Raw genomic sequence first — 22702 nt, forward strand, 5'->3', positions numbered from 1 at the left:
AGATATTTTAACTGTATGAAGACAAGAAAAACTCTTATATCCATTACTCGTCAGATCTACGGATGTTGTGAGGGGTACCAAAACGACACTGGCATATGTACAAAAAGTACACTTTTTTTTCAAATTTTCTTTCATAAACAATATAATATAGGCCTAATATACAAATTTAAAGTAGAGTTTTATTTAAGCCATTGTTACATGTGCATCCAACCAATTATCGGTATTACAGAATATCATAATTACAAGAGGTCTATGGGCCAAATCGTTTACCTGAGCACATCGGCTATAGGAAAAAAGCACAGATCAGTTCAGTATTGAAAAGTTAAGTACAGCTATTTATAAGAACCAGGCAGAAATGAAAATAAGTGATTCATGATAGTGATAGATTTTTCAAAAACTATCATATTTACATTAAGATACATCAAACTAAATACTTGATCACAGTTATAAATGGATTTCATGCATAGTTGATTAAAAAATGAATTCAATATATACTGAAACAGTCAACAGTATCCATTGAAAGGTGTCTGTACGTGCAGGTGATTTTTTAAGAAGGCCCGCACTCTCCTTGAATGTGAATTATAAAATATTGAACATCTAGTATCAAAGAGTAAAAAACAATTAAAAAACCCATGGGTTATTTTAATTACGAATAGATATTGTGATTTTAAATTATGTAAAAACATGAAATTCTAGTTATCTCCCTTGGCGCTCTTTAGTAAAAGGAGTTGGAAAGAGTGTATTTAACTCTTCAGTTTAGAAGGGGAGGATTAAGAAATGTGTGTGATTTCATCTTCATTTTGGAAGTTTTGCCAGTTTTCATACATCCAAGGGGCATGTAAGTCTAAAATTTTTATTAGAAAAATATATTCCTAGGATAAAAAAAAATAACTGCCTGCAATTTGCTTAATTTTATCTGACAAAAACTAAATTTCATTTCCTAAACATGCTAGGAGTTTGAGTGTTTTGAAAAAGGCTAACTTGTTCAACAATATCATCAAAACTACTTAAATTCAGTTAATTTTGGGGAAAACATTTAATTTTGTACTGGAATTTGAACAGTAGCTCGCTGCTGGGGATTAGAGTATGATGAGTATCTCTCCTTTCCGTTGATACTCCCTTAGTACTGCAATATACACAGTCGACTGGAAGAAATCCTCGACCCCAGCATACATGAAGCCATAGCAAGAAGCAGTGAAAGCCACAGCAGAGATTGGATGGAGCATAATTTTTTCTATGTCTCGGCACCTCTATGGATGTCATATTTAGATAAGGTATTTAATACATAACACAGACAAATGTCTAAACAAAGACAATATTGACTATTTTTTTTCAAATTAAAAAAGGGGAAAGTCAAGAAAAAATGATAGCAAACATACAGGCTGACTGCTAGTAAAAGTTATCAGTCCTGCTAAAAAACTACCAGCCTAGCTGAGAAAATAATTGTCTTTTGTAAAATTTATTTTTGAAACTAGAGGTACTGTGAGCAATGAGCATTGAGCAAATGATACCCCCCCCCCTGGCCTCCCATATGAATATAATAGTGTCCATGTTTTGCTGTAGGAAAATATTATATTAATAATGTTATACTTTCATACAATACCACTATTTTTTTGCCTAATTTTACTCTTAAACACATGAAATCTCAGGAGCTTCTGGGGCTTTGCCCCCTGGACCCCCTTCATTCAAACTATGGTATGACTAAACGTATGACTGTACTATGGAACATCACTTTCAAGACCCCTTGTCTGAACAAAGTTATCCACGCCCCCCCCCCTCCCTTTTAATCACAAATCCAGTACTGCTCATGAAACCATTAGTTGATTTGGAAGCGATTAATCAAATTATTAAATTTTAATTAATGAAAACTTTAAACAAGTCCAGTTGGGCATCAATATGTGCAAATTGGTAAGCCCACAGCAAAATTTGTGTGTCTCGGGCAGTCAGACGCACTGTTATTTCAAACACTGTTTACGGAATGGCCAATGGGTCCTTCTTAAAATAGTGAATATTTAACTAAGCCCTGAAAAAACTCAGATGTTATGGCAAAACCATAATTACTATTTTTCTTATTCATTTAATCAAAATGTAAAATTGTGCCCTTTCAAACTGTATATTTCCAAATTTATATGTGTATGATATTCTTCAAATGCATTTCCTTTTATTTGAATTATATAGAAGGGTGGGGAGCCCTACAAAATTTAATTGATAAGCAAAACAACCAATAAATTACTGTTATGGTTTTATCAGTTGAAAGGGGGGGGGAGGGGGTGTTAAAGCCATAAAACCCTATCCGAATGGGGAAGGGGGGCTTCCCAAATATTCCTACAAGCAAACATATACACAAATAGAAAGAGAGAGATTTATAATATGAGAGCACATACAATATGCATGGGTTTCTGCCAATTTTTTCATCTAATTTAGGATTAAAACTAAAAAAATAAAATTTGATCCTACAAAACTAGAACTCTTTTTCAATTTATAACTAATAGTATGAATTCATTATGATATCACTAGTACATGGGGGAGGGGGGGAGGTAAATAAATATTTTTTATCAATAATTCAAAAGCTAAATTGTTATATATTAAATGTATGCATTCTCTTGTCATATGATGAATATCATGATTTGTTATCATTTCAGATGCAATCTGAGCCTTGTTCTGAATTTCAAAATCCCCTTTGACAACACCTGCACAGCTGAGGTAGTGTAAACTTAAAAATTGAGGACAACCAAAGAATCACCAAGAAAAGATTATCAATTCAACTAACGTTAGTGTTACATATACTTTATATTATTTATGTATCATTAGATAATTCGGTTACATTTTGTGTTGACAACTTGCAGTTTTTTGCTCACTTGAGCTGAAAGCTCAAGTGAGCTTTTCTGATCACATTTTGTCCGGCGTCCATCTGTTTAGCTGTCCGTCTGTCTGTAAACTTTTACATTTTCGACTTCTTCTCAAGAACCGCTGGGCCAATTTCAACCAAACTTGCCACAGAGTATCTTTGGGTGAAGGGGATTCAAGTTTGTTCAAATGAAGGGCCACGCCCTCATTCAAGGGGAGATAATTGGGAATTAATGAAAATTTGGTGGCATATTTTAAAAATCTTCTTCTCAAGAACCACTGTGCCACGAAAGATAATTTATTGAAACTTATGAGGAAACATCCTCAGGTAGTGTAGATTCAAGTTTGTTCAAATCATTACCCCCGGGGGTAGGGCGGGGCCAAAATGGCTGACCAAAGTTTTACATAGAAATATATAGGAAAATTCTTTAAAAATCATTTTCGAAAAAATAGCAAATCCATGATTGGTCATGGAACTACTTTTGGATTTAAACTGTACAATAAAAAGCCATTTTCTACTTTTTCCTACCCTTAGTGCTCAGGTGAGCGATGTTGCCCATGGGCCTCTTATTTTTAATTATCATTAAGAACATTCCTTTTCGTTTAGCAATCAAAGGCCTAGGGATCCGGGTTAGAATAGGTCCTCAGTACCCCCTTGCTTGTCGTAAAAGGCGACTAAATGGGGCAGTCCTTCGGATGAGACCGTATAAACCGAGGCCCCGTGTCACAGCAGGTGTGGCACGATAAAGATCCCTCCTTGCTCAAAGGCCCTGAGTGCCGAGCATAGGCCTAAATTTGCAGCCCCTCACCGGCAATGGTGACGTCTCCATAGTGAAATATTCTGGAGAGGGACGTTAAACAGTATACGATCAATCAATCACCTTCTGACTAAGGGCTGAATTATAGTGAACACTACGCTTTGTGATTCTCTGAATTTTTTAGCTCACCTGAGTTGAAGGCTCAAGTGATCTTTTCTAATCAAAGTTTGTCTTTTGTCTGTCATTGTCATTCTTCAAGGGGAGAGAATTACAAAATTAATAGCATTACAGATATCTTCTAAGGAACCAATAGCCCAGGAAATATGAAACTTATGTGGAACCATTGTCGGGTAGTGTAGATTCAAATTTTTCAAATCATGTACACCATGTGTAGGACCGGGCCACAACGGATGATCAGAGTTTAACATAGGAATATATAAAAAAAAATATTTTAAAATCTTCTTCTCGGATACAGCAAGCCTTGATTGGTAATATTTATATGAAAGCATTTTCAGGTGGTGTAGATTCAAGTTTGATCAAATCATGACCCCGGAGATAGGGTGGGACCACAAAGGCCAATCAAAGTTTAACTAAGAATATAGAGAAAAAATCCTTTAAAAATATTCTTCCAAAGAACAGAAAAGCCAGTAAGTTATATATACTTATGGAAGCATTTTCTTGTAGTGTAGATTTGTTCAAATTATGACCCCCCCCCCCCCCCTCCCCTCAGGTATAGGGTTGGGCTACAATAAAAGTGTTCAAACTTGTAGGGAAAAACTCACAGTTAGTCAAAAATAAGTACCCTGTAAGTATCCTTAGACTAGTGTAGATTCAGTTATGTTCAATCATACCCCCTCTCTCTCTCCCTTACAGGGAGAGGTCAGGACCACGTATGCTTTCAAGCTTTTCAATACAAAGCTGATTTTTGATTTTTATCCAAGCCAGGTGAGTGATGTGGCCCTGGGTCTCTTGTTAAATCATTTATCTACACATATATGTACAGTACAACTCAGTTATAACAAACTAGGACCTGTAAAAGTACTTCGTTATATAATTCGTTATATCCATATTTGTAATTTTGTAATATTTATATAGTTGGAGATCCAAGAAGACTTCTTTTAATTCACAATGCCCGTGTTTGTACTAAACAAGTTTTACTGCAGTTACATGTATGTGGAAGCCAAATAGGAGTAAAAGATGTATTATTGTATGTCATCTTCATTATTTTGTTCAATCCATACAAATGTTTCTTTGAATATTGGAAACTAAAATCAGTAGAAAATTAGAAATTAAAATCTATAAAATGCCGCATATCTAAACAGAATTTTTGTTGTTGAAAAAAAACCTTTTCAGATGAGCAAGGCTGTAATAGTTATACTAATATTCAGAATCAAATAACAGCTAACTACTTTGGCAAGGATGGGGTGAGGGTTAAAGAAGGGGTTACATCACTTGAAAATTTAGAGAAGAATTGTAGAGCTGAGGTTTTTTTCAAGAACCACAGGGCCAATTTTTACCAAACTTGGCAGGGCTAAGACCCCTTACAAGGGGTGATAATCAAGAAAAGAGAAAAAATAGGGAGCCACTGCGTCAGAAAAGCTGAAACTCTTCTGTGAAAGCATCCAGGGATTAAGTGTTGATTCTAAATTGTTTAAATCATGTCCCCCTCCTCCTAAGAATAGACCTAAACCACAATAGGTATTACAAGTAGGAAAATCTGGTGTAGAACAGAATGACCAGTTACTCTGGTGAGTGTTATGGACCATGGCCTTCTTGTATTCATGATCATGATCATAGAGAAAACGAACCTTAGCTACTCTCCTCCTTCAACAGCAACAAGAAAAAATTGCTTTACGGAATGCCTATTTTCATTAACAAAGTTCACATTTTGAATTATATTTTTTTCCAGATTGATGAATGAACCAATGCATTATGTCAGAGGAATCTAGCTGGAGCACCTATTTAGCAGTCAGGACACATAGATGTACCTGTACAGTTGATACAGATAATCTCAACGGCACATTTCTAAATGATGGCCAAAAAAATCTAATAAAGACACTGTCAGTTTAAAACCTTTTGAAAGAAATCCAGACCAGAAACAATGGATATTGATTTTTAAGCTCCTCCAAATGTAAAAGGGGTTTTATTGAAACCAAGACTTGGATACACCCAAGGATATTTAATATTACACCCCTTCAACATAAAATTTTGAATTTTAGTATGCCTATCTAGTCAAGAACATGGATTTTTTGACATTTGATACACTTTATAATGTTATATTGACATTTTTTCAAGATTTCTTTACTGTAAACTATGTATTTCAGCAAAAAGTACATTTACAGATGATTTTTCAAAAATTGCTTTAAAAATACAATTGAAATAATTAGATCATGTCTCATAAATGGTTAATCACAGTTACCACAGAAACCAAATATTTGTTTTAAAGAAGTTAGGTACAAAAAAATGTTGTGTCTTTCATTATTTTAGCTAATGGCCACCCATACAGTTTTCTTCATACAAACTAATCACATTGACTAAATTGTATAGGCAAATACAATATTTTTGGAGATGTTGTCATGGTAACCAGATACAAATCACAAAAGCATATATAAAAAAATATATTTTCATGCATTTACAATAAACTGTGAAAATAATACATGTATGTTAGTCAATAATTATTTTGTATTTCATGGAGATTTTGTAAAGTCAATTTATTTAAAAAAGCATTTCCAGAATAATTTGTTACCATGGTTACAAAAATTTATTAATCCACTGGTTTTATCTAATATTTGCAAGGTTTAGGAGAACATTTTTTATCTTATATTATCAATTTTTTTTGCTTGTGGTATTTTTTCCACAACATACTCTGAAAATGATATATTTTGGTATTTTCTTGAAAAATGAATTTTTGTGATATTCTGTTGCCATGGTTACAGAATATTTTTGAAAAACCCATGGGTTTTGTTTTGTTTTATTAGAATAAGGATTGTGGTCTTTCTATCCCACACTTTCAGTTTTCTTTACCATGTGGGATTTTTTCTAACTATGCTCTTAAAAATGGTTATTATTGTGAAAAATGAATTTTTGTGACATTTTGTTGCCATGGTAACAGAATATTATTTAAAAACCCATGGGTTTTATTTAATTTTAATGAAATTAAGAAAGTGCTCTTTCTATTCCACATTATCAGATTTCTTTAACATGTGGGATTTTTTCTTACTATGCTCCTAAAAACGGTTATTATTGTGAAAAATGAATTTTTGTGACATTTCGTTGCCATGGTAACAGAATATTTTTAAAAAACCCATGGGTTTTATTTAATTTTATCAAAATTAAGAATGTGCTCTTTCTATCCCATGTTAGCAGATTTCTTTTACTTGCGGGCCTTTTTCTTAATATGCTTCTAAAATATGTTGGATTTGAAGAAATATTGTGAAAAGTGAATTTTATGAAATGACCTATGTTAAATTGAAATTCAGCACCTTTAATAAATCCTATATAATTTTATCCTTATGGTAATCATTTATCATTTTGTATGTACTTCTCAGGAAAAAAGGATTTATTTATGGTACTATCATCAAAAAGCTCTGTTCCTGTGTTCAATAATGGTTAAATTCACATTTTTTTCAATTTTTTGCTTGGTTGCCATGTGCATTTACATGGTGCATTGTTTCCATGGCAACAAAGGCTGGCCAAAAAAATTATGTTGTCCAATGATGTTCCCTTGGTCCATGAAGCAACATATTAAAATTTTGTAAAAATCTGAAGTGGTCATGAATCACCCCCTGCCTGGTTCTTACAAATAGCTGTACTTAAGTAATGTTTGTACTTCTTGATGATGCCCCCATGTCAATTACTGTTCCTGAAAAGAAGATTTTTAAAGATTTTCTTCCAATATATTACGTTGTTAATTGATTCCCCATTTTGCCCCTCAATACCCCCACAGGGATCGTATTTGGACATTTAAATCTTCACTGCATGAGGTTGCTTACATGTTTTAGATACATTGTAGATGACTAAAAATAGCCTCTCTGTTTTTTAGAAGATATTTTTCCTCTATTTCCTCACTTCTATGTAAAAAAAATTTGATCTCCCATTGTGACCCCACCCTCTTTCCCCGTTGTTATGAATTGAACAAACTTGAATCTACACTATCAGAGAATGCTCAATATAAATATGACCAATCGTGACTTTCTCTTTTTGAGAATATTTAAAAAAAGATTCTTAATATTTTTATGTAAAACAGTGATCCCCATTATGGCCCAATCCTACCCTGGTGGTATTATTTGGTGGGAAAAACTTGAATCAACCCTACCAAAGGATGCTTCTATTTAAATATCACCAAATATGCCTTCGCTGTTTCTAAAAAGAACATTTTAAAAGATTTTTTCGCTTTATGTATGAATTTAAACTTTGGAGAATATAGCCCCAGTATACCCTTGGGGATCATAATTTGAACAAATTTAGATGAACACCACCTAGGAATGCTCCCATATAAATATAACAAATCATGGCTTGGTTCTTTCTTGAGAAGATAATTTTTAAAGACATCACCTATGCATTTCTCTGTAAAACTTTAATTTGATCCCGCATTATGGTCCCACCCTACATGTACCACCGGGGTTTATGAATTTTACCATCTTGAATCTACATAATGTCAAGAAGCATATTCATATGATATAATTTTATCACGGACAAAGACATTTGAAATGTTAATACAATGTATTATAACATATTTACTGTGTTGAAAATACATGTACATCATCTATATATTTGAAATTATAAATTCATTTAATGTAACTCCGTTTTAAATAAATTTCAGTACCTTGTAACCCTACAATGTATGGTGAGAACTGCACACTACCATGCCCATGTGTAGTCGGACAGTATGACAGATGTGACGCAAATGGAAGTTGTCTTTGTTTGCCGGGATGGTTGGGGGATAGTTGTTCAAAACGTTTGTAAAAATATTCTTTTAGCATTTGAATATATAAAAATAAACATTTAAAGATTGATAATATCATTTTTTAATTTGACTTTGTTTGTTTCAGGAATTAAATTGATTTAATTATATCATTATTTCCAGCCTGTGAATCAGGAAAATACGGGGACAAATGCCAATTTGAATGTTCTTGTGAAAATAACGCTACCTGTAATCACGTGACCGGAAATTGTGAATGCTCCTCGGTGAATGGATGGACAGGGGAAAGATGCCAAGAAGGTGTATATACTGATAACCATTTTTTTATGATAATGGCAATAATAAATATGTACATATTATAGGTTTGCATGCAGTTTCATATTATGAGAAAATGGGGATTTGAGGTGACTATTGTCACTTGTAGTAAGACACTGACCTATAAGATTTTTAAACGTATACGTAGAAACGTAAATCGGCAATAATGGGTACTCGGCAATAATGGGTACTAGCTCGCACCTTAAGTCATTCAATTTTTATACATTTTGATTAAAGAACTCAGTTTTATTTTTTTTCAAATTGATAAACCAAACTGATATTTAGATATCCTTATTCAGGGTGTCATGGTGGTTTTTACGGACCCAATTGTTCACTACCCTGCAACTGTTCACACTTTGAAGATCCGGTCTGTCATCCGGTATCCGGGAAATGCTCTTGTAGGAGCGGGAAAAGAGGTGAAAGCTGTTCCTTAGGTTAGTATACAGGGATTCAAGGCTTTGTGGACTTTAAGGAATTATTTCAACCATTGTACAAAAAGAACTTGGTTAGGAAATTTATTTCTAGTGCGTTGAATAGCGTATTGAATGTTTGAATATTGTATTAAGAACATGAATGCACGGAAATAATTTAATTGTTTTTGATTCAATTTCAAATGACTGTGTGCTATGCCTGTAATCTAAATTTTATTATTTCCATTTCAATCTCACCTGATAGTGATAACGTCACAAAAGGACAAGACTTTTTTCTACTGGTTCAATTCACATTAAAAGTTCCCCTTCATTCAATTATCGCAAAAAATATTTACATCTCTAATGTTCTTGTATGAAATAAAACTACAAATAAGGAAATAGCTTTGTAACTTCAAAAAGTGAATTTCTCAGTGTTTCTGTGCTGTTCACAAATTTGTAATGTTTGTAATGTTCATGAGATCGACCACTTTTCTTTATTTTCAACTTTTACATTTGAATGTCATTTGTCAGTTTGTGACCCGCCGTGAGCCCTTTGTACATTCTGTATGCAGTGATCAGGGAGATGAAACATTTCATAATCAAGTTCAGTATAATGACTAGAGGAACTGTGAGAGCACTGAGCTCACTTAATGATACCCCGACCTCCCGTATGATTAGAATGGCAAAATCCATGTTTTGCTCTGAGAGACCCAAAATAAGTGTCAGATCAAAAAAAGTAAAATAGGAGGAGTACAATGGCCTCATTTAATCTGTCAAAGTACATGTATCATTAAATTTTACTGTGGTTTAGGACGAGTCGCGGATAAGAGATGGTAACCTTAAACACATTGCCCGTGCATTATAGAAAGAATGGAAAGAATGACGGTGTCCATGTGTGCTATGGAAAACCCGAAATATGTGTCAGATCAAAAAAGTAAAATAGGAGGTGCACATTGACATATATTTTTAAGAATCTGTGAAAGTGTAATATTTTATCAAGTCGTATAGGAGGAGTTGCGTATAAGAAATAATTGGTACCCTTCAGTATTACAGAAAGAATGGCAACGTCCATGTTTTGCCTTGAGAAACCCAAAATATGTGTCCAGTCAAAAAGTAAAATAGGAGGTCATAATGGCACTAACTCATTAAATTTCATTCAGAGGGTAAAGGAGGAGTTGCAGATAAGAGATTGCAACCCCAAAGCATGACGGACTGATGTACAGCTAGACTGACGGACGGACGGACATCCCGATCACTATATACCCTCTCACTCTTCTAGCGGGGAGTATAATACATTGAGTGCAATGTTTTAATGTATTTGAGTTGATGATCTTACCAACAGATTGTGAGATGTATAATTTCGGACCAAATTGTGCCCATATATGTGACTGTATTAAGAACCATTCCTTGTATTGTAACTCTTCAAATGGGGATTGTCAATGTAACACAGGCTGGGTTGGCGATAAATGCGAGCAAGGTAAGAACAAATTTCACATCATACATAGACTAAACAAATTCTAATCACCGCAAAGAATTTATTTTCAAAAAGCCACTCTCGCAGAAAAAATATCATCTTTTAAATCCTTATTGCTGAAAATTATGTAAATCTCATGATCATGTATTTTATATAGTTTCTTATATTTGAAAGTTTTTTCTAAAATCATTTTAAATCGTAAGGTGATTTTTCCATTTTTTCCCACCAAAATTATGTGGCGTGGTCTAACATAACAATGTTTAATTAACTAATCAGATGTCAAAGAGACACTTCATTAATAAAGTGAATTTCGGTAGACAATTTGTTGCGTTATTCCGCAAAAAGAATTTTAGAATTACATTGATTTGATAAAATGTGGTACTTACTAATTTCAATTTGATCGAATAATTATTATCTTAGCGTTGTTTTCATAGGATGTGATCCTTTTCATTATGGAGATGATTGTAGTAAAAATTGCTTATGTAGTGCCAATGAGATTTGCGACAATGAAAATGGAACATGCTCATCAGCAAGTGAGTTATATCTTATAATGTTATCGATTTTACAGAGTGGATAATTTTCCTCTAAAAAGGAGTGTTCAAATGTTTTATTTAATTAAACCAGGACACAAGCAATTTTGCCGAACATAAGTTTTATTTTGAATTTAAATCTGATGAGTACCAAGGATATAATAAAAAAGGATGAAAAAATACAGTGATTGATCTATAAAGAAAAAGAAGGGCCCTTGAATTTCCAGAGTTCTGATTAGGTGCCCAGGAGGGGTAATTGCGTATGAATGAAAAACAAATTGTAAAAACGAACGCTAACTAAACTCAAAAGTCCAATGAGACATCACAAATCAGGCACAATATGCAGCTTTCCTTCTTATGTCTGGAATTGTGATCTAGTTAGCATTGATCTATTATATTTTTCTTTCTAGATATTTGCTTTTCGGAGTTTTCCTTAAACTGTTTACCATCCTTCACGCTGACTTGTGAGCAGTTAAATGACAGTTGTAACGCTAGCGACGACCCTGCACCGTCACTTCAAAAAGACATGCTGAGTAAGAATACGTATATTTTTAAAATTCTTAGTTTTTTCCCTTAGGCTATAAACATTATACATCTGTACAATGTGCAATCGGACCCTTTGTTCAAATTATTGTATCAGGAATTGTATATTAATAACCCTCTTCTCTACTTGTTTTCTTTTCTTCTCTCTTTATATTAATGTGACATGTTTCATTAAAAGTATTATTATAGATATATGCTGTGAGAGTGAAGATTTTCTGAACACATCTCTCTGTATAGCGGAGGTAGATTGTAAATGTAGATCTGGTTATAGTGGCAAGGCCTGTAATGGTGAGTATATTCTTTTAATGCGTCTGTGAATACTACAGTTCTATGTTATCATTATTGTTTATGGGGGAGCACTGTTGCTTGATTTCGTGGATCACCCATACCGACAAATATACAGTCGTTTGGCCAGTTCCGAATAAGAAACCGATTCGGCTGAGCTATAAATATACTAGACATTATTTCAAAATTTAAGTGTTTTGTCAAGGTAGTTCGATGACTTGTGAAATTAAATATTGTTTCATAAAAGTTCACCCTGCCTTCAAAAAAAAAATATTTCGCAAGTTACCATAGGTGTCATTTTTACCAGTTTCGAATAGGCCGACCAGTTCCGGATAGCCCAGAGATTCTTATTCAATTCAACCCTAAATTAAAAAATATACGCCCCAGATGTTATCCATTGGCATGCCTAAGAAAAGTTAAATTAATTGCTTACTAATAAATTATTTGTATTTCCAAAGGTTGAAGAGAAACTAGAGGTACTGTGGGCACTGAGCTCATTTTAATGATACCCCACACCTTCTTTATGATTATTTAAGACAAAGTCCATGTTTTGCTCTGTGAGACCCGAAATTAGTGTCAGATCAAAAAGTAAAATAAAAGGTCATAATGTCACAATGTAATCAAGAATCTGTGAAAGTATCATTAAATATTATTCAGTGGTATAGGAGGTATTGCGGATTAGAGATGGATTTACCTTTCAATATTACAAAGAGTAGCAGTGTCTACCGGTATATGTTTTTTCTCAGGGAGCCCGAATTATGTGCGTGGTCCAAAAATAAAATAGTTTTACTTTGGCACTGATAAACAAAGATTCTGTGAAAGACTCATTAAATTCTGTGAAGCTTCATTAAACTTCATTCAGTGATAGAAGAGGGGTTGCGGATAAGAAATGGATACCCTAGAGCATATCAGACGGACGGACGAACAGCTTAGACGGACGGACAGACATCAAGAGGGATGGAAGAACGAACATCCCTTTACTATATACCCCTTCTTCCTGTTTTTCAAGCGGGGGTATAATAAATCAGGTTTACAATGAAGAAAACAACGAAGAGTGAATTTATAATTGTGTTTAAAATGGGTATTCGGAACTGGTAAAATAAGAAGACGAAAATATTTCGATATCTTCCAGTGTTCTAAAAATTTATTATTGACAAGTTTTTAGTATATGTTAGAGTACATATCAAACTTACTTTTGATACCTGGAACGTGGTTTTATGTGAAAAATTTATAAATCTGCAGAGGTTTTTCTGCAGACTTACGCGTCGCGGTGATTCACGTTTGTTGCGTTGTAAAAGTATGTCGACTGTTTCGAGTACGATAACGAAACCAAACCGAGGGCAAAAAAATCAAAACTTCGCATAATTCAAACACTAATAAATAAGCCTTCTTACCATAGAAAACAAATTATTTTTACACCGTTAAATTTATTAATTATCAGTCCTTACATTACTAATTATTCGGAACTGGCCAAAATCCGGAACTGGTAAAACGACTGTACATCTCACGAACGATTTTTTTTGCTCACATGCTACGGTCATTGTAGGGCTTCCTGGAAATCATATGCCTGGCTATTTTTGTTGAGTTGTTCGAGGACTTGAACAACCTCAGACTCTTTTCAATCTCTACTGGTGCGTCTTTCTGTCCTTTGGTCTTGATTTGATTGCTTGCCTTGGCGGTATCGTAGCCTTAATTGTCTTCTATGATTTTCCCCGTGGTAGCGTGATTTGCAAACAAAATAACAATAACAAAAATTAATATTTCGAACTAATGGTACTGTGAGTAATGAGCTCCATAAATTATATCCCCCGCCTACCATGAGGTTATAATTGCAAAGTCCGTGTATTGCTCTGCGGACTAAGTGTCAGATAAATAAATAGGAGGTGCACAATGACATTATATAATACATGTAAGGAATTAGTGAAAGTATCATTGAATTTAAATCAGTGGTATTAGAGGAGTTGTGGATAAGAGATGGTTACCCTTCAATGATATACAAGGAAACAAATGGAGATCAAAAGTCCATAAAACAATACAAAATAGGGGCAGAGCAAACACGGACTTCCATAACATCAGAGGTGGGATTAAGTGACATGGAGGAGTAAGTAACCCTTCCAACTGGTCACATCAGCCGTGTGCTCTTTGTCATGATCAGGAAATAACGGAAAAATCCGTCGTTAATTCAGTGTATAAATAATGGACTGACACTTGATATTGGAAACTAAGTCAGCATGTGTCTCAATGATAAATTGTTTTTGCTGACAAGGTCATGTTATCGAACTAAGGTAAAGAGACTGCTGATATTATTGTTTCAGCAACTTGTTTGTCAATAATTAAACTCATTTTAGAAATCGTTCATACGTAGAGCATGCTTTTGCGTATCGAATCAACTGAGATATGTAATCTCCGTATGTAGTTGATGAATAGATGAAGGTACATGTATATTGATGCATAAGTCTGACAGAATAGACTTGTCCATGTTTTGCTCTGGAACACCCAAAATATGATCCGATCAAAAAGTACAATACAATGGCACCATCTCACAAAGTTTCAGTGAAATTCTCATAAAATTTCATTCAGTGGTAAAAGAGGATTTGCGGGTAAGAAATGGTACTCAAAAGCATAATAGATTGTCGTAGGTCGGACGAACAGACGGATACCGGTAATAGTTTTGATAATTTTCATCTATACACAACAAGATTGCCACTTTTCCTAAGTATTAAGAATAAAATTAAAATATGTGAAAGTGCAAGGATGTGTCAATCAAAGCGGTCTAAAAGAGGAAATAAGATTTTAAATATATTTTTGTGTGAAATGCTATTAAAATATATAAATGGCGTAATATTATACAAAACATATTAACTTCAAATATGACATGTGTCTATGCACCTTTAATTTAAATATGAAAAGTAATTAATTTTGATGCAATATTTACATTTAAAAGTAAAAAAGACATTGACTGAAGTTTATGAAGCAAATATTTTGATTTTAAATGACGCAATTTTTATCTAATAGTATTTTTTCTCCATAAATGAGACCTACGTTTTATCTGCACAACATTTAAATTAAATGTAAATAAATATCGCTCATTTATCGATGCAAGAGAGATTTGTTTTTTACATTAAATTAATTTTTTGTACATTATTCTTTTAGGAGACGGGTCGGGTTTTTAAAAAGTTTTAATGAATCTTAACCTTAAAATTTCATAAAACATATAGAATGGGAAAAATATTATTCCACAGGTTTTAAAGAACTTAATCAAAGTTTTCACTATAGTCTATCAAAGTTCCAAGGTATGTTACGCTTTGGGGTACCCTTCTCTTATCCGCAACTCCTCTCATACCACTGAATATCGCTCATTTATCGATGCAAGAGAGATTTTTTTTTAACATTAAATTCATTTTTTGTACATTATTCTTTTAGGAGACGGGTCAGGTTTTTAAAAAGTTTCAATGAATCTTAACCTTAAAATTTCATAAAACATATAGAATGGGAAAAATATTATTCCACAGGTTTTAAAGAACTTAAAGTTTTCACTATAGTCTATCAAAGTTCCAAGGTATGTTACGCTTTGGGGTACCCTTCTCTTATCCGCAACTCCTCTCATACCACTGAATGAAATTTTATGAAACTTTTAGAGAATCTTATTTTACTTTTTGATCCGACACATATTTTGTGTTTCTCAACAAAACATGGACACTGCCATTATATTCATATGGAAGGCGGCGGTATCATTTAGTGAGCTCATTGCTCAAAGTACCTCTAGTTTTGTTAGGGAAACTTATACATGAAATTTATTAGGACTCGACACTCTAAACCAAATACTTTGCGACAATTTTTTTCTGTTTGTAATAAGTAAAAAAGTAAAGTGTTCGGTGGTTTTTAACTTGCTCTAAGATCTGATTTAAGTTATTTTACAAAAAAAAACACCTATTTAGTATATAGCAGTTTGTATAAATATAGATTATTTAAAATATTTTTACTTTGAAGTCTAAACATATAACATTCTGGAATATGTTCCTTATTTTTTATTGTATAAAACTTTGAATTCCTGATGATATGTTTGCATATGCATGTCTTCAAAGAGGTCCTCTCTGACGCGTCAGTTAATTGTCTCATCGAATATCATTTAATCAATTTTTATTCACAATAAATATTTTGTATTATTAAGAATTTTACAAATTATTTGTACAATTTTTTTCATTGAAAATATTTTTTTTACTTCTTTACATTACAAAAACTGTTTTGTCAGAAGACAAAACAGAAGCAGTAGCCGACCAACTAAAGTCTGCAGTATCGTCAACAGTTGTTGCCACAGTAACTGTAATTTTGGTTCTTGTAACAGCAGTTATTGTCGTGATTGCTGTTTTATGGCGTAGGAAAGGCGGGTAAGAAAAAGTTTCATAATGACAATTATTATATGATTAAATAATTTCCATCTCTCTGATTGGCTGAGATCCAACTATGTTAGAAAAACACTACGTTGTATTGACCTGCACGTGACGTTTCAGGTGAATACAAGGATTTATTTCCTCTACATTGATCTAAAAATAGATTGGGAAATTCCAAATTGATACAAATTGTTTTGGAAGGCTATTTAAACGACTATGACTTTTTTCATGTGAACAAAACATAAGCGAATATATATTTTCGGGTGAGGGTTGTAAGAGGGGATGCGGGGACCCCCCCCCCCCAGTACTTTTACTGATCAGCAATTTTTACATTTTGGCAGTCAGTTTTCCCTGATAATACTCCTTCCTTTCAAAATCTATCCTATAAAAAAGACTGACATGTATATTTTTTTCATGGCAACTAAAATTGAAAAAAAAAACAAACATTTCAAATGGATACAGACGGTAAGGTTTATTTACATTTTAATTCGACTTATCTCTTGTATTTGGCTGAGACTAATTAAATGCAAACAAGTAATGAGCTGTATAATTTTATCAGTGAATCATATAATATAACAATTATTGCTGTTTTTTCGGTCAATGCAATGATTTAGCCAGCTGAAGAGTACAATATTCACCTCGCCCTTCGGGGTTGGTAAATACTGTACTCCTCAGATGGCTAAATCATTGTACTGACCTCAAAAACAGCAATAATTGTATAGTTTTTTTTTTTTCAAATATGAGTAAAATGTTCAAATTTATTTAAAAAAAGAAATGCTGCATAATTTTTTTTTAATTTTGTATTAGATAACAAACGATAATCATGGCCCAAGTAAAGAAAATGTGATATAAATTATGACTAGATCAATCAGAAGTGAGCTTATTTAGAATAATAGAAGGGATTATGTGCCATTGAGGTGTAAGCATTCAAACATTCTTTCCTGCTTGTGAAATCTTCGCCTTACTGTTTAATGTAGGGAATCTGTAGAAAAAAATTATATATAAATAATTTATTTTTTGGTTGTAACACGTCATTTGACTGGTTAAAAAATTAATCTTTATTGATTAGCCTGGGTTGCCTGCGGCGCAATGATTTACGTAAAAACACGTATCTATCTGCTTGACGTTACATTTACAATTTGAACAGTATGTAGGCATTTTTATGTAGGAAATTGTCTTCAAGTGATTACTTTATGGTTGAAAATTAAATTATTAGGAATGAATTTAATAGTTACCAAAGATATACTGGTATAAAAGTCAGTATAACTTAGGAAACTATTATTTTTTAAATGACTTGACACATTTAAATGACTTCTAAATTCACATACACTCAAAATATACTCGAGATAGAAATATTTTTATTTTCTATTAATAAAATACGAGGACTGTATGGTAATAATTGAGACGTTTATATTTACTCCATGAAGGATGGGGATAAATTCTTGAAAAGTCGTAAACAAGAACGAATCAAAGAAATGTGTAAAGTTTTAATATATTGGATAATAAGATGAGTTGCAGCACAATTATAAAAATGCATAATTTATGTTTATTGACCTGGAGCAGCACCGCTACGTCATTTTACGTTCGCCTAAGATGTTTTTCGTGTTTGGAACGACCTGAAAGAGTTTAGCTCTGTTATCACATTTAAAATCCCATCTCTTTTCTTTAACGACTTCTTAAAAATATATATGTACTGTTTCCACCCAGGGTAAAATATTTACATTTGCTGATGTCTTTCCTCCATGAAATTTTAATTCAGTTTTCAATATTTACATTCGCTGTGTTTTCCTACTAAGAAGGATATGGAGATAACGAACAGTATTCAATCTCAAAGTCCATAAAACAATACAAAATAAGAGCAGAGCAAACACGGACCCCCGAAACATCAGAGGTGGGATCAGGTGCCATGGAGGAGTGAGCATCCCCTGCCGACCGGTCACACCCGCCATGTGCTCCTTGTCATGATCAGGAAATAACGGAAAACATCCGTCTTCAATTCAGTGTATAAATAATGGACTAACAATTGGTATGAAAAAAGTGTGAAATTGATTTGAAAACCTTTTTCGTGTATACTTACGCTTAGAAATATACACGGAGAAACGTGCGTTAACGTGACGTCACAATGAGGCTACAGAGACCTTAGTATAAGTATAATGATATAGGGCAGGAAGAAATTCAAATATTGAGTATATTTTTAGTGCTTCAACACATGTAAAATGTAAATATAAAGAAATGTTTTTCAGTTTAGTGTGAGTTATTGGTGTGTGAATCACACATCCTTGCACGTAGGCATATTTTTCATTAAGCGCTAGCGCGCTTAATGAAATATGCCTACGTGACAAGTGATTCACACACCAATAACTCACACTAAACTTAAAAATATTCCTTAAATGACATGCAGTTGATCACATGATGCGATTTTCTTGCATATGGAAAGTAAACTGCACGAGCCATTTGAAAAGTTCAGATTTAGACGTCACATGTCGTCGAATAAACGTTATGTTGCATTTCCATAATAAAGTCTAAATAGTGCCTATTTTTCCTTGTCACACAAATAAAAAATTAAAATATAAATATAAGAAATAAATTGTCATTTTTGGTGTTTCATTGTGATATGACATGAAGTCGGTACGTGATCAAATATATTATAACGTCCTTCGGGCGTTATAGAATTTGGTCACGTGACCGACTTCATGTCATATCCCAAATGACACTCAAGAAACGATATTTTATTTCTTAAATGAACATGTGCCTTATACAGCATACAGGTTGACTGAGCGTTATGCAGTACTGATTCATGTAACGTGGGTCAAGGTTATTTCGTACGTAGTGATTAATAGTCGTCTGGAGCTTTTGACTACTCCCGGAAAAATCAGAGCCACTCCCTAGGTCTACTCCTTCATGAATATTTATTATTTATTTTAACCACTCAAAGTGTCCAGTTGGCGGAGCGGTCAAGGAATCTCGAGCCTGTGACGTAATGTTATAAGCAATGTAAATATGACGACATGCGATGTCAAAATAATACTTGAATTCTAGCAAAATGAAGACAACGATAATTCTTCGACAAATGTAAGTGAAAATATTTTTTAAAGAAAATTTTATTGTTTTCTGATGCGATGCAATAGTTTTTATCTTTTAAACTGCATGCATTTGATATTATGCCTCTATAGTGATTTTTTAAATGTCGGAATATCTCGAAAAGAAAATAAAGATTTTGTCTATGATTATTTCGGTATTAAAAACACAGTTACGAAATGGGAACTCGGGAAATAGCAATTTAATGGTACCCCTCGAGCTCGGCTTCGCCGCCTCGGAAAATAGTTTCCTCTCTCGGGGAACCATAAATTCGGTATTCCCTCGTACCCATTCCATAACTGTATATTGTTTTAGAAGGTCGCTCAGTATGGAGTTTGTTCTCAATAGCGCTTCACAAAAATTTTGCTTTGCTCGCTGTGCCGCCTTGACATCAAATTGTTATCATCTTTCTTTACTGTGCTTCAATACTTTAATGATCTCCGTATTTCTGATCAAAATTCTCAGAAAATAAAGTATACGTAAAAATAATATTAATAAAAAAATATACATAAGTTGATATATTCTTCTTACAATTGGCACACGCGAGGTAAAACTTTGGTGTCACATACTTTCAATATTTGATTTCGTGACTGCTACTATTCTCAGATTTATATACCACTGAAAAGAAGAAAAATATTAAAGAGAAATATTTCTTGCTTTTTCCTAGTGTTTGTCAAACATATATTCGAATTTTCAGCGAAAAATGTTTATTAGAAAAACTAGAGGTACTGTGAGCAATGAGCTCACTAAATGATACCCCTGCCTCCCATAATGTACATGTGTTGCTAATAGAATTGCTATATATTGTTATACGGTAATGTGTAAAGAGGAATAACTCGTCTTATCAAATGTTATCCAGAAGCTTTTATGTGACGTCAGAGGAAAACATATAATGGCAATGTACATGATTTGCTATGGGAAACCTAAAATACGTGTCGAATAAAAAAGTTAAATAGGAGGTGCACAATGACAATATGTAATAAAGATTCTGAAAAAGTTTTATTAAATTTCACTCAGTAGTATAAGTTGCGTATAAGAGATAAAGCGTAACAGATGGACGGACAGACGAACGGACGGACGGACGGAAATCCTGATTACTATATACCCTCCCACTTTTCTAGCGGGGGGTACATGTATAATAAATATACACAATGTCTCGATAATTTACTAACAGCACTCGTAGATGGAGATAAGGAACAGTATTTAAGCTCAAAAGTCCATAAAACAATGCAAAAAAAGAGTGGGGCAAACACAGACCTCCAAAACATCACATCTGTGAATAGGAGCCATGGAAAAGTGAGCATCCCCTGCCTACCGGTCAAACCCGCTGTCTGCTCCTTGTAATGAATAGGAAATAACGGAAAATATAATATCAAAGGATTATTTTCGTTATTTTCATTGGCTGAAAGGGACGTCACGTGATATTCCTCCTTTTTTGATATCGGCGCGAAAGCGCGTCCGTGGAAAATGATATCGCACGACACGCCGTTCGGTTGCATTGAAGTTACGTAGAACGTGTTGTCATAATATTAGAAGCGTGTTTTTAACCATTGTGACGTAATGACAGCCAAGTCTGCTTAGTTAGGACTGTGTCAGTGCATTCACTTTGAGTGATTATTTAAGGAATGAATTGAATAGCTACCCATTTTATACGGTATAAACTGGGTTTTGGCAGTTTACACTTTATAAACCGCTTAAAAAACGTAAACTGGTCTTACCCAGTTTATACTATATTTAATGGGTAGCTATTCAATTCATTGCATATATATAATATAATTTTCATTCATTTGATGTAAGAAAAAGAAGATGATTGTTCAAACAAAATGACTTCAGTGTGTACAAAATTTGAATGTAACGTCAGGCGGATCGATACTTTTTTGACGCAAGTCATTGTGACGTAGGCAACCCATTTTATACGATAAAAAGTAAATTGTTTATCCAATCAAATACAGCGTTACATTCAGAATTAAATTACATAATATTAATATCATGGACTTCAGTGAACTGTCAATATGTGGTTATAAGGACTCATGGCAATTGATATTGACCCCAGACACGAAAAATGATAGCGACCTCGCAGGCTAGGTCGCTATATATCTCTTTCTGTGTCTTAGGTCAATATCAATTGCCATGAGTCCTTATAACCACGTATTAACCTACACTAAAGTCCATTATTGTATAATACAGCGTTAATTCAGTGTGTACCGGTTAATAATGATCTAACATTAAGCATAAAATACGTCAGTCATCTTTTGAATCAATGATATTGTATTTGCTGACAAGGTCGTTGTTTTTAACAACGTTTCTTCTAATTAAGAAGCTCAGTTTATATCATAGTGATTGTCTTATATTAATATTAAGCTTTTATAAGATATACTTATAATGCAAAAATGTTTCTGTTTTCCTTTTTAAAAAAATCAACATAAAGCATCCATATAAAAACGAAAGACAGCAAAAGTACAAATAATCCAGTTTATGGAAAACCTATGTTGGGCAACGTTACAGGTATTTAATTATTACATTATTTTATGTCATCTGTATCCTCCATTTCTCTGTATGTTACTATAAAATCCCTAATAAGAACGCCTCAATCAGTTTTCTCTGGAATTGAATTAAATCCAATCAACATTTTTTTTACATAAAAATTGTAGGCCAAGGATCAAAACAAAGACTACAAGATAAAAGCCAGTTAGAAATGAATATTCTTAATCGAGATGATGTGAACAATTACGGATACGACGTTTCTGCGAGGGAATCCAGAAATAAGGAAAACGAAATCTATTCCAAAAAACTTGTAAATGAGATGTATGATCATCTAGAGAGAAATAGTTCCAACGGCTTAAACAACATAGACGAAACATATTCTCACGCCCAACAAAATAGTTCCAACAGCCCAAACAACATAAACGAAACATATTCTCACGCCCAACAAAATAGTTCCAACTGCCCAAACAACACAGACGAAACATATTCTCATGCTGGGCCGGCGCTTGAAGACGATAACGAATATGATACAGCCGGAGGAAATCATGTACCTTCAGATTGTGTTTATGATCATACTAGCAATCAAAATCATATATACAGCAACCAATTTACAGAGAACAAGCTCTGAAGATAGATATATGTTGAAATAAGTGGAAATTCCTTTTG

The 22702-nt window shown here is 33.5% G+C and overlaps 1 protein-coding gene and 1 long non-coding RNA gene across 2 annotated transcripts; both read left to right on the forward strand.

Annotated features, from left to right (window-relative positions):
- Nucleotides 1-4: 4 nt before the first annotated feature.
- LOC134250763 (protein draper-like) lies at nt 5-22683 on the forward strand. Its single transcript, XM_062733117.1, has 11 exons — nt 5-106; nt 8428-8562; nt 8692-8826; nt 9141-9275; nt 10594-10728; nt 11160-11258; nt 11666-11788; nt 11988-12086; nt 16336-16471; nt 21981-22057; nt 22204-22683. The coding sequence occupies exons 1-11, from the start codon at nt 16-18 to the stop codon at nt 22662-22664; spliced, it is 1626 nt and encodes a 541-aa protein (XP_062589101.1). The 5' UTR covers nt 5-15; the 3' UTR covers nt 22665-22683.
- On the forward strand, nt 320-6349 carry LOC134250757 (uncharacterized). Its single transcript, XR_009988592.1, has 4 exons — nt 320-838; nt 1063-1274; nt 2643-2770; nt 5515-6349. It is a non-coding gene; the product is annotated as an uncharacterized LOC134250757 (long non-coding RNA).
- Nucleotides 22684-22702: the final 19 nt, after the last annotated feature.

This window comes from Saccostrea cucullata, unplaced genomic scaffold, assembly GCF_032062105.1.
Source record: "Saccostrea cucullata isolate Sc308-1 unplaced genomic scaffold, CSIRO_AGI_Scuc_v1 ctg6445, whole genome shotgun sequence".
Classification (NCBI taxonomy): Eukaryota; Metazoa; Mollusca; class Bivalvia; order Ostreida; family Ostreidae; genus Saccostrea; species Saccostrea cuccullata.

Coding starts and splice junctions, on each gene's coding strand:
- LOC134250763 (XM_062733117.1), top strand. CDS start 16: ATGAAGACAAGAAAAACTCTTATATCCATTACTCGTCAGATCTACGGA. Junction 9,276..10,593: donor AGGTGAAAGCTGTTCCTTAG/GTTAGTATACAG, acceptor TCTTACCAACAG/ATTGTGAGATGTATAATTTC. Junction 11,259..11,665: donor TGGAACATGCTCATCAGCAA/GTGAGTTATATC, acceptor TTTTCTTTCTAG/ATATTTGCTTTTCGGAGTTT.